This window comes from Haemaphysalis longicornis, unplaced genomic scaffold (assembly GCF_048455015.1).
Source record: "Haemaphysalis longicornis isolate Haplotype H1 unplaced genomic scaffold, Haemaphysalis longicornis Haplotype H1 scaffold_3, whole genome shotgun sequence".
In the NCBI taxonomy this organism is placed as follows: Eukaryota; Metazoa; Arthropoda; class Arachnida; order Ixodida; family Ixodidae; genus Haemaphysalis; species Haemaphysalis longicornis.
The window spans coordinates 89343646-89371482 of NW_027526335.1; the positions used below are offsets into that span (position 1 = coordinate 89343646).

Here is a 27837-nt window from a genome sequence, read left to right on the forward strand (position 1 = left end):
TATAAAGCCCGAAAGGAAAAGCCACCATGCGCGGTCTGCGGCGGCCGCCGCACCAACTATATACACCATTTTCCTTGCTAGAGGTGGGCGCCGCCATTTGCTTTTTCTGACCGGACCGCTAGCGCCGTCTATGAAGCGACCGCCGAAACCTCCGCGCTGGGCTGTTAAGTGCTCCGTTCTTTCCGTGCGTCTGCTCGGTACCCGTGCATTACCGAGTGAACCGTAGTGGTTTGGCGTTAAGTTAGCGGTTGCAGTGCTTGTGTGTGTGTGTGTTCTGTTTTGTTTTCATCATCTGCGTACGGATTTTAGGTCCTAATGTGCTGCCAGAGTGGAAAATGCCGACTCCGGCTGTTGCAAGCAGTAGTAGCAGTGTGGTGGTGGTGCCGCTGGTGCTCCGCAGTTCCGCGATGCAAACGTTCCGGTATGGCACCGACTGAGATTGAAATCGATATCGGGGAGTAAATACGTGTTTTCAATGCCACCGTGCTTGTTATATTAACCGATTATTCATGTTTACGGAAGCGCGGACGTCGAATGCGGAGCGCGCACAGCATATGTGGGTCACGGTGATCCGTGCTCGCGATGGACTTTCGACGAGGCGATTGCTACGCTGTTGACATTGCAATGCAATATAATCTTTCTTAACTAGACTTATGAAGGTTACTGACAAAACGAAATTACCTTGGCGGAAAAATAACACGACCGCACAACCAGTCAACTTACTATTCGAAGGTTGAGCAGAAGGGTCAAAGCTCGGGCGAGTTAATATTGGTTGATCATGATTGACCTAACTCTGCGCAGCGCATGTGGCTTTTCAGTCGGAGCCCACCTTTGTAAAACCGCTGCTTGCACCACAAATGCTTTACGCGAGCAGCAGTAACTGTTTTGTAATTGTAATACTTTAGATGCTGTGCCAACGCAAAAGGAGTAGAAGCTTTTCCTTTGACCGCGTTGTGAACAGGTTGAGCTATTTTCCAAATGCAGCGTTCACGCGTATCTCCAGCTGCGTTTCCACATTGGGCTGCCTGCTTATCCTGCTATCGACCAGCAGTGTGCGATGGAGAAAGTTATCTTTTCATATCGTTTGGCAGTGTAATGCGTTGGCCTGAAAAAAGTAAACAAAACGCCGTGATTTTAAAGGTTAGATTAAATGAAAAGGGGATTGTTTAATGCCAATCGGCTGTAATGACAAACAATATATGGTATTTTAAATTGACTACAAGGAACCAAAAGGTATTGTAATGTTGTATTGTATCGGCGCTCGTGAAAGAACCCCAGGTAGTCAAAATTAACCCAGAGCCCTCCACTGCGGCGCGCCTCATCACCCATGAAGCGTTGGGGCGTTAAACACCATAATGAATCAATTGATCAATCAACCAATCAATCAATGCTGTATTGTAAAAGATAAAGTTGCTTCTAACATTTCAGAGGGTTCCGTTCCCTGTCGCAGCATTGCGTGTAATAAATGGATTTTGCTCCGTCTGCTTGCCGTCCAAGTGCACCCAGCAAACCCTGGAGTTGGTCGTTGGTACAAAGTCGCTGCGATTTATCAACGGCATCCGCCGATATCTCAACTCGGTGTGCGTTGGGAAGCGATGCAGCAAAACCACGCCGCGACCGCAGTGCATTTTCTCCAGGCAGTGTCGTGCACATGCGTGCTGTCAGCGACTGTTTCTCGCTTTCTCTGGTTGTTCAATAACCCACCACCGCGCAGTGCTGGCCAAGCGACGTTTACGCCTTGAACGGCATCGCAGCATTGGCTAAAAGAGTTGAAAGTTCCACAAAAACTAAGCACACGGTGCGAAATACTCCTGAACTACGCAGCGGAGCACACCGCGCCGGGCGATTTTAACAGCCCAGCGCGCACAGGCAACGCTGGTCGACCGCCGAGAGAACTGGTTTGAGAGTATTTTCCCCCTTTCCCGGCTGCTTATGGAAAATGGTGTATAGGCTTTGACGACGGGAGGAGATGCACCTTGATTGGACGATGTCCAAGGTTAGCATTCAAACAAGTTTCGGTTTCGATTCTGTAAAACAACACACTTGACGTCCGACGGGATCGTTGAATGGGCATTCTCGAAATCTCAGTAATCGTCGCCATGTTGTCGGCTGTAAAATGCATAAGATAAGCCTCCCAGGACGGCTTGGAATCGTAACAATCACTAGTTGACGCCTACGAACGCCCTCCGCGTCACCGCAGACGCTCAAATGCCATGCGCTTTTCCCCCATATTAGGAGCTTGCACCGTAAGAAGCGTGTTCGCACCAGGCCAAGGGTCTGCTGATTCTGGACTGTGCCCACTGCCCGCAAGCAGAAGCGTTCGCAGATGTGTGGTCGTGCTGCTGACCGCTGCGCTTGTTCAGCCAGCACAAAAAAGTGCTTCCCGCTCCCTAGTTTTGCGCTGTACGGTAAAGATTTCAGTTGATTGTATTTCCTGAGTACCTATTTGACTTCGCTGACTCTTCTCCCGCCTTCAAGTGGCCTTAGATTTTCCTACTAGCGTACCATGCGAAGCGTCGCATATGTGCGCTTGCGCAGCGCTTGTGGAGCGACCTGGACTTGGAGCTTGATTCATGCAGTGTACAAACTAACAAAGTAAAGAAAGGCACATTCTTCCATTCACAAACGTGTCGTGGCTTAGTTTCAACTAAGCGAACGAATTGCGACGACCCGTCGGCGGCCGGCGGACTAAACCAACTAAACGCTGGGCTTCACTGCCGACTGACTCTGTCGGAAGGTCGGCGAGCCGTTAAGCCAAGTCATTTCCTCCTGACGTCACACGAAAACACCACAGAAAATGGGCGAGGATGCAGTGAGGAGGACAGCATTTTCGAATTGATTGTTCTACTAAATAAATTCGCGTAAACGCACTCAGAGTGGTCGAAACATGGCCTATGGACTCCGGCCTGGTGCGAACACGCTTCTTACGGTGCAAGCTCCTAATATGGGGGAAAAGCGCATGGCATTTGAGCGTCTGCGGTGACGCGGAGGGCGTTCGTAGGCGTCAACTAGTGATTGTTACGATTCCAAGCCGTCCTGGGAGGCTTATCTTATGCATTTTACAGCCGACAACATGGCAACGATTACTGAGATTTCGAGAATGCCCATTCAACGATCGTCAACGAGTCGTTTGATGCGATAGGTGCCAAACGACGATCGTCTTTCGTCAACATTTGCAACGAAGGGAGCATATACGCGGCGAATTTTTTGTCTTCTTTCCTGTGCAGGATCGGTCAGGACTTCAGCGGCGACTTAAAGTGAAGCCCGCCAGATCGCAAAGCCGTCTTCCCACTCACTCCAAGCGTCTACAACGCATTGCGTTTCGTTCGTAATCGAGACGACATCGTGCGGAGTAGCACCGCAAGGGCCGTCTCTGACTCTTTATGCCCGCTCTTCTTGCTGGGACGACCTTATGGCCGACGTGGGCCTGCGTGGTTGTCCCATGGAGCATCTTTTCGGAGGCAATGGAGCGTTTGCGACCTGCGCCCACTAGTCCGCGACGCCTGGTCTTCCTGGATCCCTTCGGCTTCTTTGCTTCACCCGAGACACCGGTAATCTCCTACACGCTGCATTCACGACTGCCATTCACAGCGGCTAGAGTTCCTCTGGATTGTTCCCTACAAGTTCTGCGTAGAGGAACTCTGTCAGCGGCAGTTGTGAAGTGCCGCCCGCGGTTAAGCACATTTCATTGGATTTCATGGCCGGTGAGGTGACGTCGGGTAGTGGAGGTCGAATAGCTGTTAACGTTGTTGCACGGGCATAAAAACTCCGGAAACGCCTCGTTTGCGCTGCGTGTAATCCCGCTGCTGTCATCGTCACCCGTTATGGTCATCATGTATACGCCGCTCACAACGGCAATGGACAGGATGATGGCCACAGCTGGGTAGAACCAGACCTTTGAGTTGCTATCACCGCAGGAGGGAGGAAAATGGACAGCCTCAGAACAAGGGGGTCACATCAAAAGTCGCAGCTTGTCCATGTCTTTTCAAAATTTTAAATTGGCATCTTGTTGTTTTTTTTTTCTCTCTCATTCTGTACTACAAGTCGGAACGAAAACGAGGTAATGATCAGAGCCCGGTAACTCGTTATTTTGGCAAAGCTCAGAAAACTTCTGCCCTCACGGCGAAGTATTCGAGCCCATTCATCAAGTTCATCCTTATTGCACATAAATTATGTGACACTGGCAGCCTCCTGCATATCATTTCAGTGTTATATTACCTGCAACCCGGTAACGTACTGACAGATTTGCAAGAAAATAAAAAATTGACACACGGCTTGGTCGCACCAACCACGGAATATCGTGTAAAAGCAGCTTTCGCACGAATTGGCTAGTCGTTGAGGCCACTTCCGGGAAGTGGGCGATATTTTCTGGCGACACAGAACCGGAAGCGATGAGCGATTTTGTCCGTGGCGAAAAGTAGTTTGTCGCTAGTCGCGCCACTCCCCATATCGCTTGCAAACTTGCTGTTTGTGGTTAGCACTTACACAGGGTCAGTTTATTGAATGAATGGGCCAGTTGGAATGCGCATTTAATTGGGGAACAGCTGGCTTGTTTGTTCTCAAGCTATGAAAGAATCCCGGATTGGATGGTCTAATTTGTTTGATTATAAAACGAACAGCCTATGCGAGAGCATGTTTTTAATGCATTGCTGAACCTTGGCAAGGGCTGAGCCTCTGTTATTTTTAACGAAATAGTATACAAAAAAACTGCAAAGGCGTACTGGCGTCATTCCCGTGACGGGTATGATGTCAGTGAAATCTTGGGGTATCGCGACACAAAACACTTTCATGTTAAAATATAAGACCTCGAAACGAACAACCCTCAGTAAAATGTACTCTTTAGTACTAAAGGTTGCCTCCCCGCAAGAAGACCCTGCGTGCAGGGGTGCACCCTTTACAGGCCGCTTGCTTCGTTGTACTGGCGTCACTTCCGTGATGGATATGACGTCAGAGAAATGTTGGTGTATCCGGGAATGAAACACTTTCGTGTTAAAAATGTGATCCTTGTGCAAGAATTTTGTGCAGAGGACCATGCATTATGTTCAAGAACAATTTTTTAACATGCCTATTTACTGTTACAACAACCCTTTAAGCATTTGAGAATTGCCATTACTTTCACTACTCAAGAAAAATTTCAATAACACTGCGTCAATGGGACAATGACTGGAGCAGTGTAGGCACACTGTGCTAGGGTGCAATTCTAAGTCTGCATCCGTCTAAGATGCATATGTCTCTCTGAAACCATACTTTACCATAAAAAACGGGTGGTACACTTTTGGTGCCTACTTTATTGCAGATCCTGCAGTAGTTTCTTGATGGGGGCACTGGAAGCGGGCGCTTTAGAAACAGATGCAAACTCAGGATTCCAGCCCAGGTGCAAGACAAGAGTGATTCATTTACTAGCACCTAAAACGTCTAGAACAATTTTATTATCTTTATATTTGGGTGTTTCTGTTGTGACTAGGCTGAACCAGTGCAGACCTTCTGCAGCCAGTGCTTCCGTTAGTGGACCAGAATCCTGTTGCTTGGGGCGTTGTAACCGAGAAAAATCGGGCAATGCAAGAGCAAGGAGACGCAGTCGCCTGCAACAAGAGACAAACGAGCTCAGCGTCTTGCCAGAAAAACTGAGATGGACTAAAATGCAAGAAGGGAAGCTTATTCCTTTCACTCAAACTTTCCTACTACAGTAAAAGCTCGTTAATTTTAACTGCAATAGGATGGTTTGAACTAACGAAAGTGAACCTTAACAACAGTACATTGTAATTCTGAAGCAGTAGGGCATGTCAGTACTTTGATACTCGAAAAATCTCGTGACTACGGCCTGCTTGTTGTCCCTAAAGGCGAGTCAGCAATTTTTGCTCCAACAAACGAATGTTATGGAAAGCCTCATCTTTGCTTCATTTTAACTGAAGAGGAGATGGGTGAAATTCCATCTGGCCCTGACTTTTGAGCGGATTGTGTACTTCGTTTCATCGTCCTCCTCATCGTCACTGGCAGCGACCGGTTCTGTGCCTCTGATTTGAGATATTGGCACAAACCATGTATTGGGTTTGTTTGTTTATGTTTTGTCTTAGCCGCCCAGCTGCAACGGACAGTATTATCTGTGTGCCAAGTGAAGCACGGGTTCCATTGATTATTTTGTATGCCGCACTTGTTATCTCTTTTGATAGGGAAAGAGTCCCGAACTAACGTCACTAGTCTAGAATAATATTTGATCTACAGTGTTCTTGATGTAATTTGCGGTTCGAGAAACACCCTTGCTGAAAGATAAATACCCGCAGAGCAGACGCACGGTTTTGGATTCTCCGACACTCGCCTGCGTACATCACTTTGTTGACTGCTGCTTCACCGCCTGTGTATTCTTTGAGTTGTTAGGGGAGCACAAGTTCGCTTCAATAAACTTGTTTTTCCTTCAAGACACTGCGTCGTCTTTGACTACGTGACAATATGATGCCCTCACCTGTCAGCGCACCTCACATATTATGGTACATACATCCTCACCAAAGTAGTTTGAAAAGAACATGCCTTCAAAAACGTCTGCCATGTGGGATTAAGATTGGTTTTTCCCTTCTTTAACCTGGTGTGTAGACACAGGGTGCGTCACTATTTGCCAGGGCGTGGCAGCGGTGGCGCATAGTTCGAATTATTTGTGGTGAAACCTATGCGAGTTTGAATTGATGGTCTTCTTTATGCATACACTTCTATGAAGACTTGACCGGACCAAATCGTACAGTTCAAATTATCCATAGATTTGAATGACTGAAGTTCCAATTACTGAGCTTTCCCCCTACCGCTACCATTTTAAGCTTTCCCTAGTCGAAAAATATCTTCAATAGCATAGAACTGCTTTGTTTATGAGCTCAACTTAAGTTACCTTCGATGTTGGAAGAAACCTGTATCCAGTCTTGCAGCCACTGCACCAAGTCTCGTTTACTCAGGCCAACTGGATTAAAGCCACGAAGGAAGCACGCCTAAATGACAAAGGAAGTCAACACTGGTTACAATAAACCATGCAACATTCTCCCACAGCAATAAACACGGGAATAAAGAGGATAGAATGACAGGCAAGCTGCTTACCCATCGCAACTCAGCTACATCCATGCGGCCAAGCCCTTCCCTAGCCATAGCCAAATCCATCTCCCGCACAAAGCCACCATGTTTCCAGAGCCGTCGTTTCCGGCCAATGAAGAAAGTGCTCTTTCCGTGAATCCTGCACAGCGCCACCTACAATGCAGACGTACTTAGCGATAGCAAACTTGTTTCAACAACAAGAGAAGAAAAGTTAAAAGAGAAATTTCTTTTTACGCACAACAGTGGTCCACATAGATCACATGTGCACTTACCAGGTGCTTTCTGCTCAGACTTGACAAGGACAGAGGCTTGCTAGAAAAGTACTCTTTGATAGCCAGGACTTCAAAAACTGCTGGATGTGTTCCACTTCCTAGCTGTAAACATACAAAAAAGATACGAATTAAGAGAGGAAAAAGAGAATCATTGACAAATTATTCATGAATTCACATCTGAATTCAGGGTGCAGCAAAAAAAGAAAAATTTCCTTCAGCTATTGGTTCCACCTTTTTGTGGCCACAGCAGTTTGTGGCAAAATACAAGGCAAAATGAAGACAAAATACAAGTTTCTTTTATTCGAAAGATTTCGTCTTCTATAGTGCCCCTAGCGCTTGCCCGGAAGCAAAAGATGTGTTATTCACCGCGCAATTAATCAATTTAAGCTAAAATTTTGATTCTTGCGCCAGAATGTGTTTGAATGACGTTTGCAATGACATCATAAGAACAGGTCTTGCAGCTAAACTTGGTGTGGCGCGGAGGCTTCCTTACTGTTAGTCAACCTAGATATCACCACCATACCGCCGGAAGCCGTTTTCTGCCTTTGGTTTGTTTGTGATCGTATTTAAACCTGGCTTGTTTTTGTTCATGGAGAAAATAATCGTTTCGTGAAACATGGTGCTCCCTTGACAAACATGGTCATGTAAGACACCGTCGCTTGTGTCAATTGGCCAGTGTCGTCTGAGACAACCCCAAAGCCCCGCAGTGCTGTGCATCTAACGAAACATAGTGCGCACAGTACCAACAGCAGTATACGCATCGGTACTTCTTTGTTTACGTGTGCTTTCGTAACTTCCACTGTTTTTCCCACCATTCTTACTGATATAAAAAGAATTTAAGCACAAATAGCTCGTTCAGCAAGCTCATAAGTTCTGCCTAATTTGTGTTTGCTTTTTCCGTCCTCCGCCAATCGCAGAGCTGGCTGGTATGACATCATAGGTTCTGTTGCGGGAAATGAGCTAGTGTGTTGCACGGCCATTCCATTTTTTTCGAATTATACAGCTTATATGAGTGAAGTTTACATTAAAAGTGGTGTCAGCATGATTCTAATGAGGCAATTTTTTAAATGAGCCAAACTTGCATTTTGTCTTCTTGGTCCCTTTAAGAACATGCATGCGAACAAGCCTTACCTTATGGAATACGCTAAGGAGCTGTTTACCGTCTTCTCCTTTGGGCACTTTTTTCTGAAGGTGACGAAAGACACTGCGAAAGTGGGTGACCTGCACATTGCAGTGTGAAAAGGAAGGCACACACACGCTCAATTTCAGCATGTTCAACTCCCACCTCGTACCATACACAGATCTGAACAATTTTCTGCTGAAATAAGGCGTGCTCCCATGTAGATGTGCACAGTTTCTGTATAAGGAAGAAGCTGTCATCACCAGAACTTTTAGCACCAAGGTTGTGCTGCTAAGTGGTGGCATGGGTTTGATGAGTCGCGACTGTTGTCAGTACCATTGCTGCAAGCCATAACGTCAGAAGTGAAGAGAACTTGATGTCGATGGAACATAAAACGTTGGGGCCACAAACAAAAAATGAATTTCATGTGCCCACCTCAAAGCGAGCATGCATTATATTTCACGCTTTACGTGCCTAGCTGAGTTTTTCTGGATTTTATAGCTGGTTTTCTTTCCCCTCATTTTAATGTCCATACTAAACTTGGGTTTTCACAGCATTCAGTGACACACTGACAGTTGAAAAGGGATGCAATTCAAAGACGTACCTTCCTCCTCTGTGCTTCCACAGAAAAGTCTATGCGCTGTTCCAGGCTCCAGAACTGCCAGGTGAGCAGCTGCCTTGGAAAGAAATAGCTGCACAAAATGGAGAGTAAAACATCAATTCGTGGTCTAAAAAGTGGAGGTGTTTGGTCAGGAACAGGGCCTGGAACAGCATAGCATTACGGCTAACATTACAAAGCTCATCTGAAAGGAAAATCTGCAACCCCCCCCCACTCCCCTTTAAAAATGATAAAACTCTTCTTGCATCCTGTGCATATCCCAAACTATGACTTGTTGACGAGCTTATAGCAGTTGTTGCCTTTTGCTTCACTTTTTTTAGTGTAGCGCTAATCTACATCAAGGCATAGCCTCCGAGGCATACCAGTAGTAGTGTCTGGGACTCTGAGTGCTTCAATACTCCATAAACATGCTTCTTGCACCACAGCACTAAGTAAGGTGCCTGACCACAGCTTTCTAGGTTATTCAACATGTTATAGAAGGGTTTTAGACACACTAGTGCCTATCAAAAGAATTAATACATAATAAAAGAAAAAAATATTTTTTTATTTGTATCCTTCCACACCGCAAACGAGAGAAATGCACATTATCAATTTTTTGCTACTTTATGGGTTTTTTCAAACCCACTGCACCTGCGAGTGATGTACTCTTAGGAGCTGAAAATTTCGTAGAATCACAAGTTGATAGCAAAAGGAATTCCAACAAGCATTTCTCCGTTCTGATAAAAGCTATCAACCTAAGCAATGGTGAGGCCACTTTCACTTCATGATACTAATAAAGTCTGGTATATTTAATACTAAGAAGATTCAAAAATAGTTTGATACAATCTATAATTCACTACACATTATTCAGTTTCTAGAAAAAAATATTTTTAAAGAGATTGTTCAGACTGTTTCACATAAGCAGCCATTCCAATTATCCGACCTTCACACAACCACACTCAGCTGTAATAGTACTACAAACTGTGCCACAACACTCCATTAGAGTTCAATACTCGCTATTGCTTGCCTGCTACATTCAAGTGACGTCTTGCCTTGCAATACTCTATCGCATATTTTAGAGAAGTGCCCTCCAGCTCTGATCTCTTGTGGAACTGGCAGTATCTCTAAATAAATAGCATACAACTTTTAATAAAACTTTCAGTTTTTGTACTCCTTTTTTTAACACCTGAGTTACTACCAAGGTTACTGTCCTCCTACACTAAGTGAACTAGCTCCCTAAATTCTTAAAGCAGGCTTGAAAATAGACATCTGCATCTCAAAAGTTGGCCATCCCTCCATATCATATTTCCACATTTCCCGTACTGCCAGTAGTGAAATGTGACGTGCAACATGTTTGAGGGGTTGCATTTGTCCACCAGACAAATTCAGGAAATCTTTTAAAGGGGCTAGTTTTGTTTTTGGGATACAGGCACTTGACATAATACCAATAATTAGAAGGACAATAGAGATCTCAGTGCAATTAATTACGCTTAATAGTGTGATCCTTATTGTGTTTTTTGGTGCCTGCCAACACAGGTAAGCACATGCAATGAATGTCATGCATCTAAGCTTTGTCATCTTTTTAAAAAAAGCACATAGTGACAACTTAAAACACTTCGTATAACAACCAAAACAATATATCAGCACAAAGGTGACATCCCAAAACGTCCATTGAGTGCCACTGATTGCTTACATAAGAGGGAACATAAAGAAGTTTGTTCCAGGCAACGACAGCACCACCAGTAAAGGTGCCACCTTGAGTACATCACGAGGAATCTGCAATACATTGAAAATGAATGCGCAGTTTAAATTCGAAATGAATTCGAAGTTTAATTTCTGGTGAATTAAGAATGACAATAACAGCCAAGAACAAAGCAACCAATTGAATTGTGCAATCGTACAAGCACAATGATGGCTCATAATCAGTACAAAATAAAACTGCGAAAAAATATTAATAAGAGACAGTGACCACTTAGCATCCCCTAATTTTACGCCAATTTTAAATAGGGTCGCATCTCAACTATGTGAAATATGTTAGTACTTTTGCAGAAATGCCAAATATATTTCAGCTTCCATTCGTCAGTACCGGCCAAAAAAGCGAGAGGGGACAAATTTTGCGAAGGCGAAATCTTTTTTTTTTTTTTTTCAAATTTGGTGCACACAAATGCCACAGAGATAGAGAAAATAGCCCCAGCAAATCCTACCAGGTCAGAGTAGTGTTAAAAGTTAAATTTATTTCAATAAATGATCACAGATTCTGCCCCTAATTGTAACAAACAAGCATGATTTGCCAGAGGTTAAGTGAGCAATGACTATTACTTTTTTATCTTTCCAACTTCAAAGATCCTTTCCAGTGAAGTTTTCCGAAATTAAACGCTACTTTGAACCAAGCAAGAACATTAAAGCCTTACGAACTTTTCATTTTTTTATTTTAAATGTTTCGCATAGTTTCATACCTTGGCTGCAAAGCCTCAATCTCACCGTTCACCTTGACAGTGAGCATTAGAACTAACGACATTCAGAAATTGACATCTTGATCTGTAGCATACACATTATGCATGAACCTGTTCACTTCATCAGCTTTTAAACCACTCACATGTTTTTTTTTTTTTCTGAAATTTAGGAGTGTTTTATAGTGACAGTTACAACAGGTGTGATCCTTTAGTAGTCTTTCTACATGCACAAACTGAGCTTGCGCCTGCAATCAGTATGCAAAAAAGTGCAACAGAAGCAACGAACCTGGTAGTATAGCTCGAGTTCTTTCCGGGAAAGCTCCCTCACGGATTTGCCGCCTTTCAGGTCTTGGGATATCTTCATGTAGCTCCGAATGTCTTGGTACAGGTCCCTGGTGCCTGTTCCCGCCAAGTGTTGTTATAGTGATCAGAAATTTCAAATTGGGGATTTAAATGCTCTTCAGAATGAAAATAATTTTAAAAAGTCTGCGCTGCTTTAAGTGCGACACAAGGACGACTGCATAAGAGCATTTAGCACATATAACACGCGCAGAGACAGTAGCCTTGTGCCCAAAGTGAAGACTTGCATGCTTCTGACCACTTCTTCACAACCCCTCATTTCAGCCCACCAAGCACTGTTAAAGGATGTCTTTTTTTAGTGTGTGATTTTCTTTTTTCAGTCAGGCACAGAGTTCTTTACCTCCGTCACGAGCCTCATTTTACCTCACCTGCATTCACTCAAACATTTCGTGATTTCTTTTTCGACAAGAATGGTGGAAATGCTGCATCGAAAGAGCTCGCCATGCTTTCGTAGACTGCACAAACGTAGGGGAACCACTTGTTGAGATCAACCGAGCGGAAAACCATGAGACGATCGACTGACAGCAGTGTGCAGCCGTTCTGTAATTACCCAAAAACGATCAAGTGGTGTTTTGTAGCCTCGCACCGCTCCGTACAGTATCAGAGTGAGGGAATCGCGATGTGTCAAAACAAAACTTGCTGGCGAAATGTCTCGCGATTGCCAAGATGCACATAGAGAATGTAATTATGTGAAAACAAATTAACGAATTGCTATTTTTTGTACAGAAAGTACAGCAGACGGTATACAACTCACCAACTAGAAACACCTGATGTAGCCGATATGCGACGGGAAATTTCTTCAGTATTTTGTCGTAGCCTTCGAGGAAGAACTCGAACTTGGATATCACATACTGCACCGTTTTGGCAATGGGCTTGACGATGGAATTCGGCGAATCCTTCGGAGGAGCCGTGCTGACCCTTTCAAGAGAAAGACATAGCAGTTTTATACCACAAATGTAATGGATATTTGCATTCAGCGATTACAACAGAAATACTGAAGTTCACTTTGGTTAGTTTCGGTTCCTATACCTCTCGTTTGACAACAGTGACATAAAATGTCATGCAGCTCTGTACTTTAAACAATGAACCACCACTAGAGGGAACAAAGATGACTTTCAGTATAATACCTGCATTGTGGGCACGTCGTTTTGAAGCGGCTAAGCGCAAAACGACCATTCCGAAACAAGCAGTACAGCGCCATGTTAAGAGACACCTAAAACGTGACGCGCAATTTGACCACTTTTGCAAATTTGGTAACCAACTAAAACAAAAACGTTTACAAATAAATTGTTCTTCAAAATTTTTTAAAAGCTTGTTTTCAAACTTTTTGTTTAAATAGTAATTACAATAATTTTAACAAACAATTGTCACGTTTTTTTAGAAAACGTTTCTAGCCGACCAATCAAATCAACGCACCACGGAACCGGCCGTAGCAGGCTGAGGGGGACCGAAGGTAAGGAACGCGCGAGACTATTTCACTGCGATCGCATGCGCCCCGATTCTAAATTTGTGGCATTTAATTTTGGCGCGGCTGGTTTAAACGCAATGAAAAAGGGACCCGCGTAACGCGCACGCTTTGAAGCGCGTAGCGTTCTGACGGCGTGAAGCTCTTATGCACCGTGTGATTTCCCAAGACTTGGCCGCCAGTAGTATCAAACTGTCTCTGCGGTTAGTTGCGTTCGCTGTTTACACAGACGCCGAAGGTAGCTGTTGCAATCACGCGGAGCTGAAATGAGTGCTATGGCCTTTCTTCTTCCATCAGCTACGACATACAAATTGGCATACCCGCCGTGCCGAAGCCGGAAGAAAAGGCGGCTGCGATGTCGAAAATCTTCCGCGCTGTCATCATGGGTCCCCCAGGCTCCGGCAAAGGGACCATCTCCGAGTGGATCGTGAGGGACTTCTCGCTCAAGTATCTCTCATGCGGGGACCTCATGCGCCAGAACGTACGATCCAAGACTAAGCTCGGGCTAGAAATGCAGCCCTTCATGGATAAAGGTAAGGCTTGACGGATGTACGCCGGATGAATGAACTCATTAATAATAAAAAAAAAACAGCTCAAAGGACGGGACACGAGCGAAAACAGACAGGGACGGGCGCAGACAGTCCCTGTCTGTTTTCACTCGTGTCCCGTCCTTTGCGCTGTTTTTTTTATTAATGGATTCCTACCGACTCGCCCAGCTTCGCACTCTCGTTCAGTATGAATGAACTTCCTGGTTGCTTTCGCCGAGGAAAAAAGAAAGCATAAAACATAAATAAAAAGAAAAAAAATACGAAGCGGCTGTTAAGTGCAGCACGTAAGCTGTGGGTGCATATTGTCGGCGTTTTATTCTGCGTTTCACCTGTCGTACTGTTGCTTATAGTGGCCGCGGTGGCTCAGTGGCTAAGGCGTTGCGCTGCTGAGCACGTCGCGGGTTCGATTCCCGACCGCGGCGGCCGCTTTTCTGATGGAGGCGAAAAGCAAAAACGCCCGTGTGTACGAGATTTCGGCGCACGATAAAGATCCACAGGGGGTCAAAATTAATCCGGAGCCCTCCACTACGGCGCGCCTCATCGCCTCCGTTGCGTCGGCGCGATAAACCCCACAATCAATCAATCAATCAAACTTTCCCGGTGTTCCCACCGCATTGAACTATGCAGTTTCAGCAACACAGCTTTCGGTTACATTTTGCGTCTGGTATTTGTCGGGCAAAAAAAAAAGCACACTGTCAGCTCTATCACACAAACGCAGTGTTATTGATGCTGAGCTGGTTTTGGGCCGCATTGAACACAAATAGGGCGATGATGACGATGCTGCTGCTGTGGGTGGGCTGGCTAGGGTGCGGAAACATTTAAGAGTACACACGATTGGCCGGGGGATTCGGTTTCCAGCTGTAAAAGCCGCATTTTTAGTGAGTCGCGCATAGACCACTACTTTGTCGGGGCTCGATGCTTGCATCTTTCATTCTAAATCACAAAACTACCAGCAGTGGTTGGGTGTTGGAAACGGTGTGATTAAATATTTCTCCTTATAGTGGTGCCACAGCGTAACGAGATCAAGGAGAATCTGGACGCACCTGCTTGTACCCTAAAAGTGCAAAAAAGTGGTCTACAGGTACACTGTTTGACACGTAGCGGCAAGTACAATGGGGCTTAGAGTTGTAGAGGTGTGCAGTGCTATTATGTGGAACAATGAGAGTAGGCCATTAGGGTGTGCATCCAGAAGTACTTGAGGCTGCATGCATAAGGACAGAGAGAAGGTTGGAAGGAGAAGAGCTTTGTCCACTCAAGCCTTCTTAAAGAAAGCGTGCAAGTTATGGACCGAGCTTGCAGTGTTGGCTGGGTTGCGGTCCATCTCTGAGTGCCGTGTAGCGCATGGTCAACTCCTGACCTTTTTTGTAATTTTGTAACGCGACAAAAAAGTATTTGCTGTGTTGTGTGTCAACTGGGCACTGTTTAATGATATCTGAGTTGCTGCATCTGCCCTGCTGATATGAATGGAGTTTGGGATTTTTTTTAGACACAGGGGTGCTATTTTGATCGTTCGGCCTCTGTTGACTGTGCTTCTTTTTATCTCGCGCATTTGCGTCATTCTGCAGGACAGTTGGTACCGGACGAGCTTGTGACGAAATTTATTCTGCACGAAGCCAATGAAAACTTCAAGAATGACCCCTGGCTGCTTGACGGATTTCCCCGAACCGTGCCCCAGGCAGAAGCACTTTATAAGGTTGGTCCAAGGCATTTGTGAACAATTGTGACTGTTGTGACAAAGTTTAAATCGTCTCTTCGCTGGATAGAGGAGAGCACCTGTGCAGTTTGTACTGCTGCTTTCTGAGGTGGGTTCAGCTTGCTGATGCTGAAGGTCCTACCTCCTGCAAACAAATAAGTTGGGCCTCATTTGTGTGTTGCTGACCTAAATAATCGTCGCACAATAACATGCCAAAACAGATGAATTTTGGAAAAATATGGAACACAGCTGTTAATTCTACAAATGGTGCTGCCCTCGGCTGGCATAGGATTGTGCTTGTGAAACGTGTTTGTAGAGTGTAGGCCATTCAGTGTTTTGTGTAAAGTTGGAAAAATCTTCTGTTTGGAAGTGCAGTAGTTCTGCAGAATCACTCAGTTTAGGTTCTGAGTTTATGAATTTCTGAATATGAGAGTTTTTGTGATGAATGGCAGTCAACAACAAGCATTTCCCACCAGAACTGCCAATCAAGTCAGCCAGTATTGGGACGATTGTTAAAGATTGCAAGATTCCCACGAACCTCAAATCTTCTCCACACGGGCTCTGTAGCACGACCAGGGAAATGTGCCCCCTTTAGAGTGTGTGCTTACAGGAATGTGTTTTTTTAAGTGCAGAGCACTGTAGGAGCTCGCCTTGTCATCGTAGCTTGCTTGCTGGACCCAAGTAGAGCCCCACGGCGTACTGTCGTAGCGGCGTCCCACAGAGGCTCCGAAAACCAAGCAGTTTGTATATTCATAACCGTTGGAAACTTGTGAACCGCTGGCGCTTATCATATATCTCCCCGTTGTTTAGCGCAAAGGAAACTGCAGTTACAGTTGAGGCAAAATATACGTAATTAACCGGCAGCCCCCATGCTCATTTAGTTAGGAACGCTCATTGGTTGGTTTTTACGATAAAAGTGGCAGTGCAAGAAAAAAAATGGCGCGTTCGAAACTGCGCAGTAAGGCGCCGGCACATGCAGGATAAAAAGCAAGCACAAAAGGAACAAAACTCCCGCTGGCGCAGCTTCAGGCAGGAGACATGCGCACTCTGAGAAGGGTGGAAATTTGAATTGCATTGGACAAACCTCCGTTCCATTGATCAAGAGAGGAGTGAGACAGGGCAGCGAACAGCGTGATGGCTGGTAGCAGTGAGTGGATAACGGTGTTACAGCGCATTATGGCGAGTCACTGCTCTGCACTTCCCACAGCTTTCATGTTGAGTGGAATGGCTTTAATTTTGTCCCCCCGATGGTTCTGTCAAGGTGCCAGTGAGCTATAGCTATATTCACGAATGCAGGATGTCGAGCTCACGTGCGTGGTGAATCTGGCCGTGCCTGAAGACGAGATCACGCGACGCATCGAGGGCCGCTGGATCCACGCTGCCAGCGGTCGCACCTATCACACCGAGTTCAACCCTCCCAAGGTTCCTTTCAAGGACGACGTCACGGGCGAACCGCTCGAGCAGCGTCCCGACGACAAGCCTGCTACGGTGAGACGTGCGCCCGTTGTGGCTAAGCTTTGATAGGTTAGGATAACTGAGTGGCTGGCATTGGTTGCTGGTGAAAAACTACAGCTGAATGAGTTACAAAGGGGAACACGCAACCTGTGCAGTGGCTTTCATGGGTGTCAATCATTGTCCACAAAAATAATAGATATTTGCCAACAGTCACATGTGGAGGGAGGCTCGTGGTGAACGGCAGAACTGATGGTTGGTTTGGTTGTCATAGTAGCTGTTATTCATGTATGCATACAGCAGGCAATGAAGGGTGACATTGGCTATAGCACTCGGACACATGAATGTTTTCGCAGCAGTAGTAAGGCAACATGCACGACTGAAATTGAACTAAAGTCACGATGACCACTTGGGCATATTCAAAATGAGGCGGTCTGAATGGCAGTGTTTACAAGATGCTACTCTGTCATTTCGAAAAAAAAAACGTTGAGAAAACAAACCAGCAGAAATTGTCATGTGGGAATCATCAGATTGTGCGCAAGCATTTTTTCCTGGGGCTAATCTCCGTACACATGCACATCTGCAAATGTTTACGTTGGAGGGCTTAGGACTTTTTATTGAAAGGCCTTTTATAAATGCCCTGTAGGGCCCACGTATACTCGTGGCACGCATTACGTCACACGTTGCGGGAAAATGGATGGGCTGATTTCGAGAAGAGGTAATCACGTAAAAGTCAGGTTTACAGTCCCTTCCAGTGTGACGTTTGTGACAAGCTCCACTAATGCACTTCCACATTTCATACTTTGCGACTTCTCAAATTATTGTGCAGCGGAGTCTATTTGGCAGCATTGTTTGTTTGTTGGCGTACCTGTTTTTATGCTCGTGGCATCTTCAACAGTATTTAACAACTGCCGTTGCCATCAGTGGAGTATTTGTTTCCTGGAACTTGGGAAATTCGAGGTCCTCCGGAGAGCCGGCTGCCCCAGCTACACACTAAATTTCCTTATATTGCCACGAACCATGCATTGGATTTGTTTATTTGTTTTTTCTTTCACCGCCCGGCTGCGTTGGGCTGTGTTATCTGTGTCCTGAGTGAAGCGAATGTTCCATTGTTTCTTTCTTATGCCGCATGGACTATCTCATTTGATAGGGAGAATGTTTTGAACTAATGTCACTAGCCTAGAATAATCTTCTTTGATCTACAGTGTTCTGGATGTAATTAGACGGTTCGAGAAACACTCGCGTCGAGAGATACCTAAATGCCCGCAGAGCAGACGCCGTGGTTTTCGATTCGCCAATGCTCGCCTGTGCACGTCACTTCGTTGACTGCTGCTTCGCCGCCTGTGTATTTTTTCAGTTGCTAGGGGAGCACAAGTTCGCTCCAATTAACTTGTTTTTTCCTTCAAGACAACTGCGTCGTCTTTGGCTTCGTGACAATATGTTGCTTTTGTCACAACACTCCTGCGTGGCTATGTAGTGTGCAAATTCAGTGACGGATGAGGGCCAGCATACAATATGAATAGGGTTGTTCATTTTCGGGTTTTATATTTTTTGAAAATCGTAGGGCAAAAATTGGGTGCTTTTTTTTTTTTTTTTTTTTTGAAACTGATAATCTGGAAAAAATCGGGGTGGGGGGGGGGGGGGGGGGGGGGTTTGTGTGTGAGACCATTCTGAAATTCGGCTTTTTTCGGGTGAAATCTACGTATGTAAGAAATAATACACTCAGTTTATTTTATCAGTAGGAATCTTGACCTTCTTAACGCGTTAAAATTGGTGTTTATAGGGGGATATCAGGGTTTTCTAGCAAATGCGTTCCGAAATTTTGCGTTTGTTCGGAAATGGGCCAGTCATGGTAACGGTAAAGAGCATTGATAAGTTCTAAGAAATTGAACATTTTATTCACAAAAAGGTGGTCATCAGTTTGTTACACGACCTTGTTCACATACATTATCATCTGCATGCGCAGCATGTCGGTCTCTATTTGAGACCTATCCGTTCGTTGAGCCACGGCCTCCTTTATACGTTAAAGGAGGTCATGCTTGAACGTTTCTCAGCTGGGAGAAAGTTCGGTCAACATCACAGCTTCTATTAGCTAGGCACAACATTGCCAGTGTAGCATTTGCCAGCCCTGAGTAGCGAGTGGTAGCGTCATGCCAATGCTCAACGAGTTCGGTATCTGTGTTTGTGGTGCTTACTTCCAGCAAATACTGGTTGAGGACGGCAGACTGTCAGCTCACGATTGTACAGATTTCTACTTTGAAAAGCTCGATTCTGGGAGAAATCGGATTTAACCCGACTGTTCTGAAACATTGGGGTGTAAGAATAGAGTAAAACTGGCTTTTACCAGAAAACAAACAACTCTAAATATGATTTAAATAATGAAAAATTCCCCGCATTTCCTCGAGGGGAAGAATGTGAAAGTGCGAATGCACGAGTTGAATTTGCGCGGTTCGGTAATGTTCGCGAAAGAGAGATCACACACACGCACACAACTACAAAGAAAGAAAGATGCATTTATTCACAGACACCTATTTGTGTTGTCGTTGTACTTGATTGCTAGAGCGGATCTCAGCTTTGAAATTTCGTGCCAGTACTCCTTTAAGCGGGTGCATTAGGCCTTCTCACGCCCGATTGTTGGCCAATCCCCCACGTGGGTATGTGCCATGTCAGCGGCCAGGCAGCGCGCGCCCATCTCCCCCCGTTGCCAAGGAAGACGAGGAGATTCCTGGCCAATCCCCCACGTGGGTATGTGATGCGGACATCGCCGGTGGACGCAGGTTCAGGGTCGCTTAAGAAGTGCATTGCACTTAAAATGGGGTCTGCGCAGAGACAACACATAAGATGTGCATTGCACCATGCCCCGTACTGACCCCCCACATTTCAGATAAATTGTGTGCTGGGCCTCGTCATTCACAAAAGTTGCACACTTGCTCACCCCGATTGGTCGGTATGAAGCGTTGCGGTATGAAGGCTTTCTAGGTTGTTGCTAAGGTGACTGACTTCGTGCAAACCTGCCAAGAGTTTCCAGCTTCAAGTGGACAATTCGTTGGGCATGATTGCTGTCTGAGCAAAGACAGGCTCCCAATGGCCAAGACAAACAAACTGGTTCTGTTTCACTACTAGTGTTTATGAGGGAAACAGTATGTGCAATTTGACAGCACGTTACAACAATAAACAAGCGCCTTTAAAAATTTTTCTATAGCAAACTACTTCCTCGTGTGCACGGAAACTTTATGTGAAGGTTAAATTTTCTGGTCTATTTTGTTTAACACCAAGAATGGCAGTGGCCCTTACCTATTTATTTAGAATAGGAATTAAAACAGTTTTTCTTATGAGACAGCGGGTGGCCATTGTGTGTTTATTTAGGACCCCCCAGGTGGCACTGTAGTTCCAAGCTGGTCATCGCATTCAAGATGGATTATTATAGGAACGGACAATGGTGACACTATTATCCGTCACATGGGAGCATGGTTTGTCATGACTTCCAGTATGAAATTCAGCTAAGTGCCCGCGGGCCCGTTAAAACACTTGTACTAAGTCAAATGTGGGAGCTTCTATAATAGTTGGTTTAACCAAAACCCATTTGCGCTGAGTGAAAGCTGTTGTGACAGGGGGTACTCGGGCAAAAAGAATTGTTTCAGTCTCCAGCAGTGTTTGACTGGGGATTTCGGAGGAAACAACAACGGGCTTGCTTACTGAAAGCATTGTTTGGGCAAGACACAGTACTGAATGCCTGCCATTGCTTGCAAATCCTGGCAGGTCCGTGCCCGGCTAGCTGCCTACCGTAGCCAGACGGAGCCTTTGCTTGCCTACTACGACAAGATGAAGCTGCTGCATGAGTTTCACGGCACAAAGTCCAAGGAGATCTACCCACACGTCTACAAGTACCTCAGCAGCATCCGCCAGCCTGTCCGCGCGCTGAGCGTGGACTGAGTCGAGGAGTAGGAGAGCATCGTGCGAATACGTGCCGTGGGCATTCGATGGCACGCCGCGACAAACCGTGCAGCTACCATGCTCAGGGGATGGACAGGTTTGCGGTGTGCATACATTGTGTGCGGGGTCCTTTTTTCTTGAGAGCAGCTTGTCCATCACCTGGCTCAAAATTTAATTTTTCCTCTGGAAGTGGTTTTCTCAGAGAGGAAACGAAAAGAAAATTGTCTTTCTGACTCCCACTAACGGTTGTGTGTGCGAGAGCTGTACGTTGTTTAATGAGAACAGTGAATTTCGGCCGCCAGTATTATTTTTTTCTAGATTTTTTACATTGCTTGCACTTACGGGGGACTCGCCTGCTAACATTCCTATGGGACGTACTGCGTCATGACCCACGGACTTAAAAACCATCATGCACCAATACAAGAAGCTTTACAAATCCATATCAACGTCCACAACTGCCTGGTTTGCTTTCTGTGCAGAAATAATAATAAAAAAAATTCTTGCTTGCTAAACCGCTAGCGGCGCCGCGTCTAGAGGAAACTGGATAAACCAAAAAGTGTTTCTTATTTATTTTTTATTTCAGTAAAGCAGGGGTATATTTCTAAAAGAAGCAAACTATACCGTTAAGAACATTTCTATGAATTTGTAAGACCTTTCATATTGGTACACAATGATTTTTAAGCTCGTGGGTCATGAAATAGCAAGTCGTCTAGGGATGTGTTCAGGCGAGTCCCCCTGAAATCAAGGTGTTGGCATTGCCTAGTTGGATGGAGGCAAAAAGCAAAAATGCTGTTGTGTTGAGATTTCGGTGCACGTTATAGATCCCCCGGTGGACAAAATTCATCTGGAGCGCTTCACTGCCCAGGTGTGGCTTCGGTGCATTTTTTTTTTATTGCCTAGTTGCAACTATTCCCTCTACCTCTCTTTGTTTTTGCAGAGGCAGGTAATTAACATTGGCTGCAGCAGCGAGAAGTTCACGATGCGAGACGAGTTCACTGCAATTCAGGGCTGATGTCCTCTGTTTAAAGTTATTTTGTTGTTATTTTTTATTATGATATTTTTTTGCAGGCCCAGTGGCTGTTCTCTTTCCTTTGGCACTGTTTTTTTTTTCTTTTTTTTGGGGGGGGGGGGAGATTTTGCAGCTCAATAAGTGCATATATGGTCCCTCCCCTTAACCCCCACATAAATCTTTTTCCTGTAAGATTTTTTTTTTTTTTTCTTTTTTAATTTCAGCTTGCATTTCTGAGCTGTCCTCCAGTTATAGTCTGTACCTCTGCTTACAAATGCACCAGCAATATTGCAGTATTGGGTTGAGCCTAGCGTTGGCGAAGAGGCTTGTTGGCCGGGACGCTCTTTTCCATTGTGTAATAGACTTCACGGCCTATGATGCATAATCTCTCAACTCTTGCAAGCAGATGTTAAAAACAGCTGTGGACACTCTTTTACTTCAGCTTTTAATCAAGGCACATGCAAGGCTACGCCCAGTTGGCTCCTATTTATTAAACTTCTCGCTTAATTTGTTTATGGTTTGGACTTCTATATGACATAAAGCCACTCATTTTTATGGCTGTAACTGAAAAGCAAAAGGCAGGGTATTTTTAATCTTTTTTGTGCCTGCCTTGGAGGCAAAGGCCCGAGTGCCAGAAGTCATAAATACGCTGGCCTCATTTTAAAAAGTTGCTCTTACAATTTTTTTTATAGTTTATGAAACCTTACATGTTTTGTTGATGCTTGGTGTTTTTGTCACCAGGTCAAGTTTCTAAACTTGCCAGCTGCATTCGCACATTTAAAATAAAAAAGGTGGCTATGCAGACACATTTGTTTATTTGAAAGACAGCTGTGGGATTTGAACCTTCAAGAAATTTTTAAGACATATTTAGAAATTTTTATGGCTTCGTGTTATGTGTAAAACTGTGGTTGTTAGGTATCCATGCATACCTGCTGAGGTAAGATTTCCTAAGGCTGTGGGTCACTTGGGCAGTCCAAGGTCATATAATTCTTTGGGGTAGTTTCGGGGAAAACATGAGTTACGGTCATTTTCTGTAAGCATGGTCTTCCCATAGATGCCCATGTATTTGGAGGAATGGGGAGTTGTGAAATTTATACAACTTAGCTGTGAGCTAACGAATCATGACAAGGACATGGAATTCAGTACAATGATATACTAGCCGTTTCAGTGATCAATTGAACTACGATTGCAAGAAAGTTGACTTTGCTGTGAAACTGTTTTTCACAGTCCTTGTGTCCAAGATGCATAGATGTGATATGTTTACGAAACACAAACAGTGATCGAAGGAATAACACTTTGATGAACACAATGTGTTAATGCGGTGTTGATTGCACTGTGCTCTTTCAAGGACTGCTCCCTAATTTCTGGGTGGGCAAAGCATTTCGTGACTGCCATGGTGATTGTTATGAGCACAGCTTTGGCCTGTAAGCCTTGACATTTTTGAAAGTGTGTATTTCTGCGGAAGTTCTTTTATAAAAACACCTTTTTACATAAACTAGCATTTTTGTGCATTTTAAGTGACTTGATTCCCAGTAGGCTGTGGTTCGGTAAAGAGCTTGCTAAAAGTTTGAAAATGCTTACTGCACTATTATGTATGACACATCTAGAAGGCACTAATTCTTACTGTAGTGGTACTTAGTACACCATCAGAGCACACCTTTCTTTGTATCTGAACTGCCCTACTTGCAATGTTGCAACTATGGGGCCTCTTTTCCAGCATATCGCAGTGCTTTCTCAGTACTTCAGATTATCACACATCTTTATTGAAGCACTTTGTGGAGGTGTGGGGTTGAAGCAACGAGAAAGCCTTGTTATTTAGCATGCTGTTTGTAATGGAGCTGTTTTGCAGTGATCTTTTTACAACTGATATGGTTCAGGACCAGGGTTGCCGGGTTTGGCGATTTGTTGCCAAAGTGGCGACTTTTAGAGGCTCGTGGCGGCTGAAATTTTAGAGTGGCAGCTTGGCTAATCTCTGGCTTCTTTGAGCGCTGATGATTATTTTTATAATTCCGGGCTCTTCTCACGCTTTACATTAGAGAAAAAGGTCCTTATTTGGTAGTTCATTGCTTTCCAGTAGTCAACATGAAACTAGAAGCCAGTCAGAACAAAAAAATGGGAACGATATGGCAAAGTGGAGAATAGGCCCAAGGAGTTAGTGTCACCCGAAACACACCAATATACACTGCTACTTACCGGCATGATGCGAAACACGTTGTGTAGCTTTTTTTAATACTTATCACTTGCCGTAAAAATCACGGGGAAGGCTTCAAGCAATGCCGTCAGTTCGAAGTACGATGTTTAGGCAGTTCACAGGCACTTGAGATTCGATGTGGAAGCGTGTTTGATGATTTATAATAGGCACGGGAATGTAAGGAGGCAGTGAAAGAGGTGAAAAATAGTGTGCAGCGAACGCAAGTTCTGTGATCGTTCATACTCTTTCAATACTTTACGTAAAGTAACCTTTTTTTTTGCCTAGGAGACAATGAAGGACAGCTGTTATTTTTCTGATCTGTAGCAACTGAAGTTCAATTTCAATTTATTTTGGACAGAAATGCATAGATGTAGTTATGTCCATGAGGTTGGGCCAAACGTACGTCTCCTGACAAGGCCTCCGCCCAAATTTGTTTTTCAGTTTCGCTAGTCCTCGAACTTTCGTCTTTTTTTTTTTTTTTTTTTCTATGCAGGCCTTCGGAATAGGGTTGCCACCTTTCTCTGCAAAAAAACTGGCCCTTCAGTGGGTATATAGAAGATTGAATTTGTGTCGAAAAAAAAATACGCTACGTCTTCTCAACATAAAATGCAATTTACTACAGTGCTTTCCTAGAGAGAGATCAACATAATGTTTGTTCTGAAAGTGACAGGTTTTGGTTATTGCTCTGCATGGGCTGCACTGAAAAGTAACTGCACTTACTTCTTCCATTAAAAGCTCTTATTTGCATCTGAACCCACCAAGCAAATGTTAAAAAATATGCAATGCATATGACACAATGTGTTTCATATTCATATGCACATACACGCGCAATACTGTGCAATACTCGCAATACTGTGCCACCTGGCCGCGGCGGCAGCATACCGTTGTGTTGTTCCTCCCATTGGTCCCCCTCCACCTCAAGGGGTGGGCTCGCCCGCGTATTTTCTCTGCTCACACGTCTTTGTGCACCTTGTCGACACATTTATCTATGTAGTTGCTGAGTTGACGCTTATAAAATGCGAAAAAATAATCGCGGCTCGATGACCCAAAAACCGGCCAATGATGGCTGGTTTTAAGTTTGGACCGTGCAACTAGCCCGCTGTCGAAAAATACCAGTCAGAGTGGTCAAAAACTTGGCAGGTGGCAACCCTACATCGAAAAAAAAATTGGTGGCATCGTTTTTCTACAAAAAAAAAGAAAACGATTTTTCTGGTTCAAACGTTGTGTTCAAGGTGGCGACTTCCCTGGCTACTTTTGGCAATTTTCCGGCGACATTTTGCCCTGAGAACCTGGCAACCCTGTTCACGACTTAAGTGTTTGTAATGGAACTGTTTTGCAATTATCTTTTTATAACTGATGTGGTTCAGGACTTAATGGTGTGTAGAGCTATATTTGCTAACGCAACTAAAGCTTGTCAGAGCCACGGCCTTAAAGAAAAGAAAGAAGGGCTCTTGCACACACCAATCATGGGGACCTTAAGTATTCTGGTGTGCTTTACAACTTACGAGCGGTATACAGTTGAGTCCACTTATAACAATACCGTTTATAGCAATATATCGGATATAACGATAAACAACTATGCCACTGTCCAGTTTTGTATGTCTTCTATGGTAAAATAAACCACTTGTTACAATCCTCCAGTGCCACGATATCGGATATAACAATTGAATCCGGTTACAATGTGCACCAGAGATGCAAGCTGCCGCCGGCTATGTGTGTTCACCGCGCCGGCGGCATGCGCCGCAAGCCGCAATGTGCCTCACATTCCTTCCACCCCTCAGCAAGAGATATCTGTGCCGCTTATGAGATGAGAGGAGGAGGGGAGCAGTTTTCCATCCGAACCCCCCTCCTGGCGTCACCGCTTTGTTATCGTCCCTGCTCCTGCTTGCACGTTCGCTTAATGTTGTCCCGTGCACGCCGCTTTGAATTTGACTGGGTGCCTCTTCAACTGCCTCCGGTTTTCCGTGGAAGGGACATCAGGGGTGATGTTTGCGAAACGTCCAAGTTCTTCACTGAAGAGGCAATTCGGGCTGGGTATAGCAGTGGCAGTGACAACTCTGACGACGCGGTTGCGCAGCCTACTCAGGTAGCGATATCGGAGGAGGCCCAACACGTGATACAGTCCCTCAGGGACTTTGTTTCCGTCAAGGACCTCTCGCTAAGCTAGGTGAAGTACTTATAGATGCTCTTGGCAAAGATGTGCGCCAGCTTCACGTGCAGCAAACAACGCTGAGCAACTATGGCTTCTTTTCTGCAAATACGTAGTACTACGACCTTGCTTGCATGGGAATAAAATTTTTTGAGCCGTGTTTCGTCTTTTTATTTCGCAACCCGCTTATAACAATTATCGGTTATAATGATCAAATTTTCTCGGCACTTGGATATTGTTATAACTGGACTTGACTGTATAACGGTGAACAGTAACGTACCATAAACAGACTAAAGTGATTCAAGCATGTACAAGTTTTGACGTTACACCTAGAGTAGTTTTGTGGAGTTCTCAATGGTGCATGCAGTGTTCATGTTTGGAGTGCTGTACATGCATTGTTCTTGACCCTGTTAGAGGTTGTAGTAGCATTGGCCCTGCTTTTCACCAGCACAGATTGTGTGCAGTGGAGCCAAGTGGCATCCTGCCATGTTGAAAGTAGCTGAAGGTAGATTGTGAGCAGTCTTCTCAGTGCAATGATGTATGCTCCTTGGTGTGAATTCGAACAAAAACATTTTCAATTCTAAAAATTTGTAACTAGGGCGTAGCTTTAGGGCGTGGGTGTGGTGGGTATTGTGTGCATTAGGAGCCAACTTTAAACTGGAGTATGATAAAAGCTTGTTGTGGGTTGCATTCTGGATTTCATGCTTTGCCAGTATTGTGTACCTCTATAGCACAGTTGTTACAGCGAAACTAGTATTGTAGAAGGCAGTACAGTGCACTGTTGGTGTCGTGTTTGTTCTCAATGACCACATAGCGTGTGTTTCAAAGTTCACTGTCTTTCAGGAATTAATGACCACATCTCTTAAATGGCCCTGTGTGGTACTACTTTTCAACTGGCAAGGGGATCATTAAGCAAAAGCACTACTTTTTGCATTGATAGGTTGCCCTGTTCGAATAAATAAAGCATTTTTTTTTAAATTACAAATTGTATTCAGTGAGACCAGATAATGTAAAAAGAATGTTGAGAGGCGTTGATAGCATGCGGGACGACATGCAGGGTCCGCTTTCGGGTTGTGTCGAAACATTTTTTAGGATTTGGTAAAGTATTTTTATTTTGCGACTTTTGAGGAAAATCTTTTGGCTTCTACTCTAATCGTGAGGCCACCAGTCATCAGCGGTGCTGGTTTGACTTGGCCCTCATACCACTGGTTGCTCTGCTTTCCTGTTGCCCTGGAGAGGAGGCAATTAGTGATAACTGACGTGCAGCAGCTGTGCAGAGCATCACTATAGTAGCACCGCACTAAGCTTTACATCTGTATGGTTTTGCTGGGATGGCAGGCGTTTGGCAACAGCTGATATGGGCTGAGGCATGAGAGCAGTGGAGGCTAGCTCCGGACGAGAAATGTTTAATGGCACTGCGTCTGTGATCTTGTTGTTTCGGTAAACTGAGTCAAGGTACTGCCGTCAAGGTCATGGGACAAAGTCCTGTATGAAGTGAAATGTCCAGTTGCGTTTATTTACAA

General features: G+C 44.7%; 2 protein-coding genes across 2 annotated transcripts; one reads left to right on the plus strand and one right to left on the minus strand.

The window, feature by feature from the left end:
- Positions 1-5375: 5375 nt before the first annotated feature.
- On the minus strand, positions 5376-13118 carry LOC144174822 (LETM1 domain-containing protein 1). Its single transcript, XM_077703730.1, has 10 exons — positions 13002-13118; positions 12629-12792; positions 11801-11913; positions 10755-10837; positions 9068-9155; positions 8475-8564; positions 7344-7445; positions 7078-7224; positions 6875-6971; positions 5376-5582 (listed from the first exon to the last, which is right to left on the minus strand). Exons 1-10 carry the CDS (start codon positions 13073-13075, stop codon positions 5503-5505), a joined length of 1038 nt encoding a protein of 345 aa, XP_077559856.1. The 5' UTR covers positions 13076-13118; the 3' UTR covers positions 5376-5502.
- Positions 13119-13266: 148 nt separating this feature from the next.
- On the plus strand, positions 13267-27289 carry Ak3 (Adenylate kinase 3). Its single transcript, XM_077703731.1, has 5 exons — positions 13267-13327; positions 13637-13872; positions 15453-15580; positions 16877-17068; positions 20792-27289. The coding sequence occupies exons 2-5, from the start codon at positions 13695-13697 to the stop codon at positions 20963-20965; spliced, it is 672 nt and encodes a 223-aa protein (XP_077559857.1). The 5' UTR covers positions 13267-13327; positions 13637-13694; the 3' UTR covers positions 20966-27289.
- Positions 27290-27837: the final 548 nt, after the last annotated feature.

Coding starts and splice junctions, on each gene's coding strand:
- LOC144174822 (XM_077703730.1), bottom strand. CDS start 13,075: ATGGCGCTGTACTGCTTGTTTCGGAATGGTCGTTTTGCGCTTAGCCGC. Junction 9,156..10,754: donor TTCTTTATGTTCCCTCTTAT/GTAAGCAATCAG, acceptor CATTTTGTGCAG/CTATTTCTTTCCAAGGCAGC. Junction 6,972..7,077: donor ATGTAGCTGAGTTGCGATGG/GTAAGCAGCTTG, acceptor TTTGTCATTTAG/GCGTGCTTCCTTCGTGGCTT.
- Ak3 (XM_077703731.1), top strand. CDS start 13,695: ATGTCGAAAATCTTCCGCGCTGTCATCATGGGTCCCCCAGGCTCCGGC. Junction 13,873..15,452: donor GCAGCCCTTCATGGATAAAG/GTAAGGCTTGAC, acceptor GTCATTCTGCAG/GACAGTTGGTACCGGACGAG. Junction 17,069..20,791: donor CCGACGACAAGCCTGCTACG/GTGAGACGTGCG, acceptor AAATCCTGGCAG/GTCCGTGCCCGGCTAGCTGC.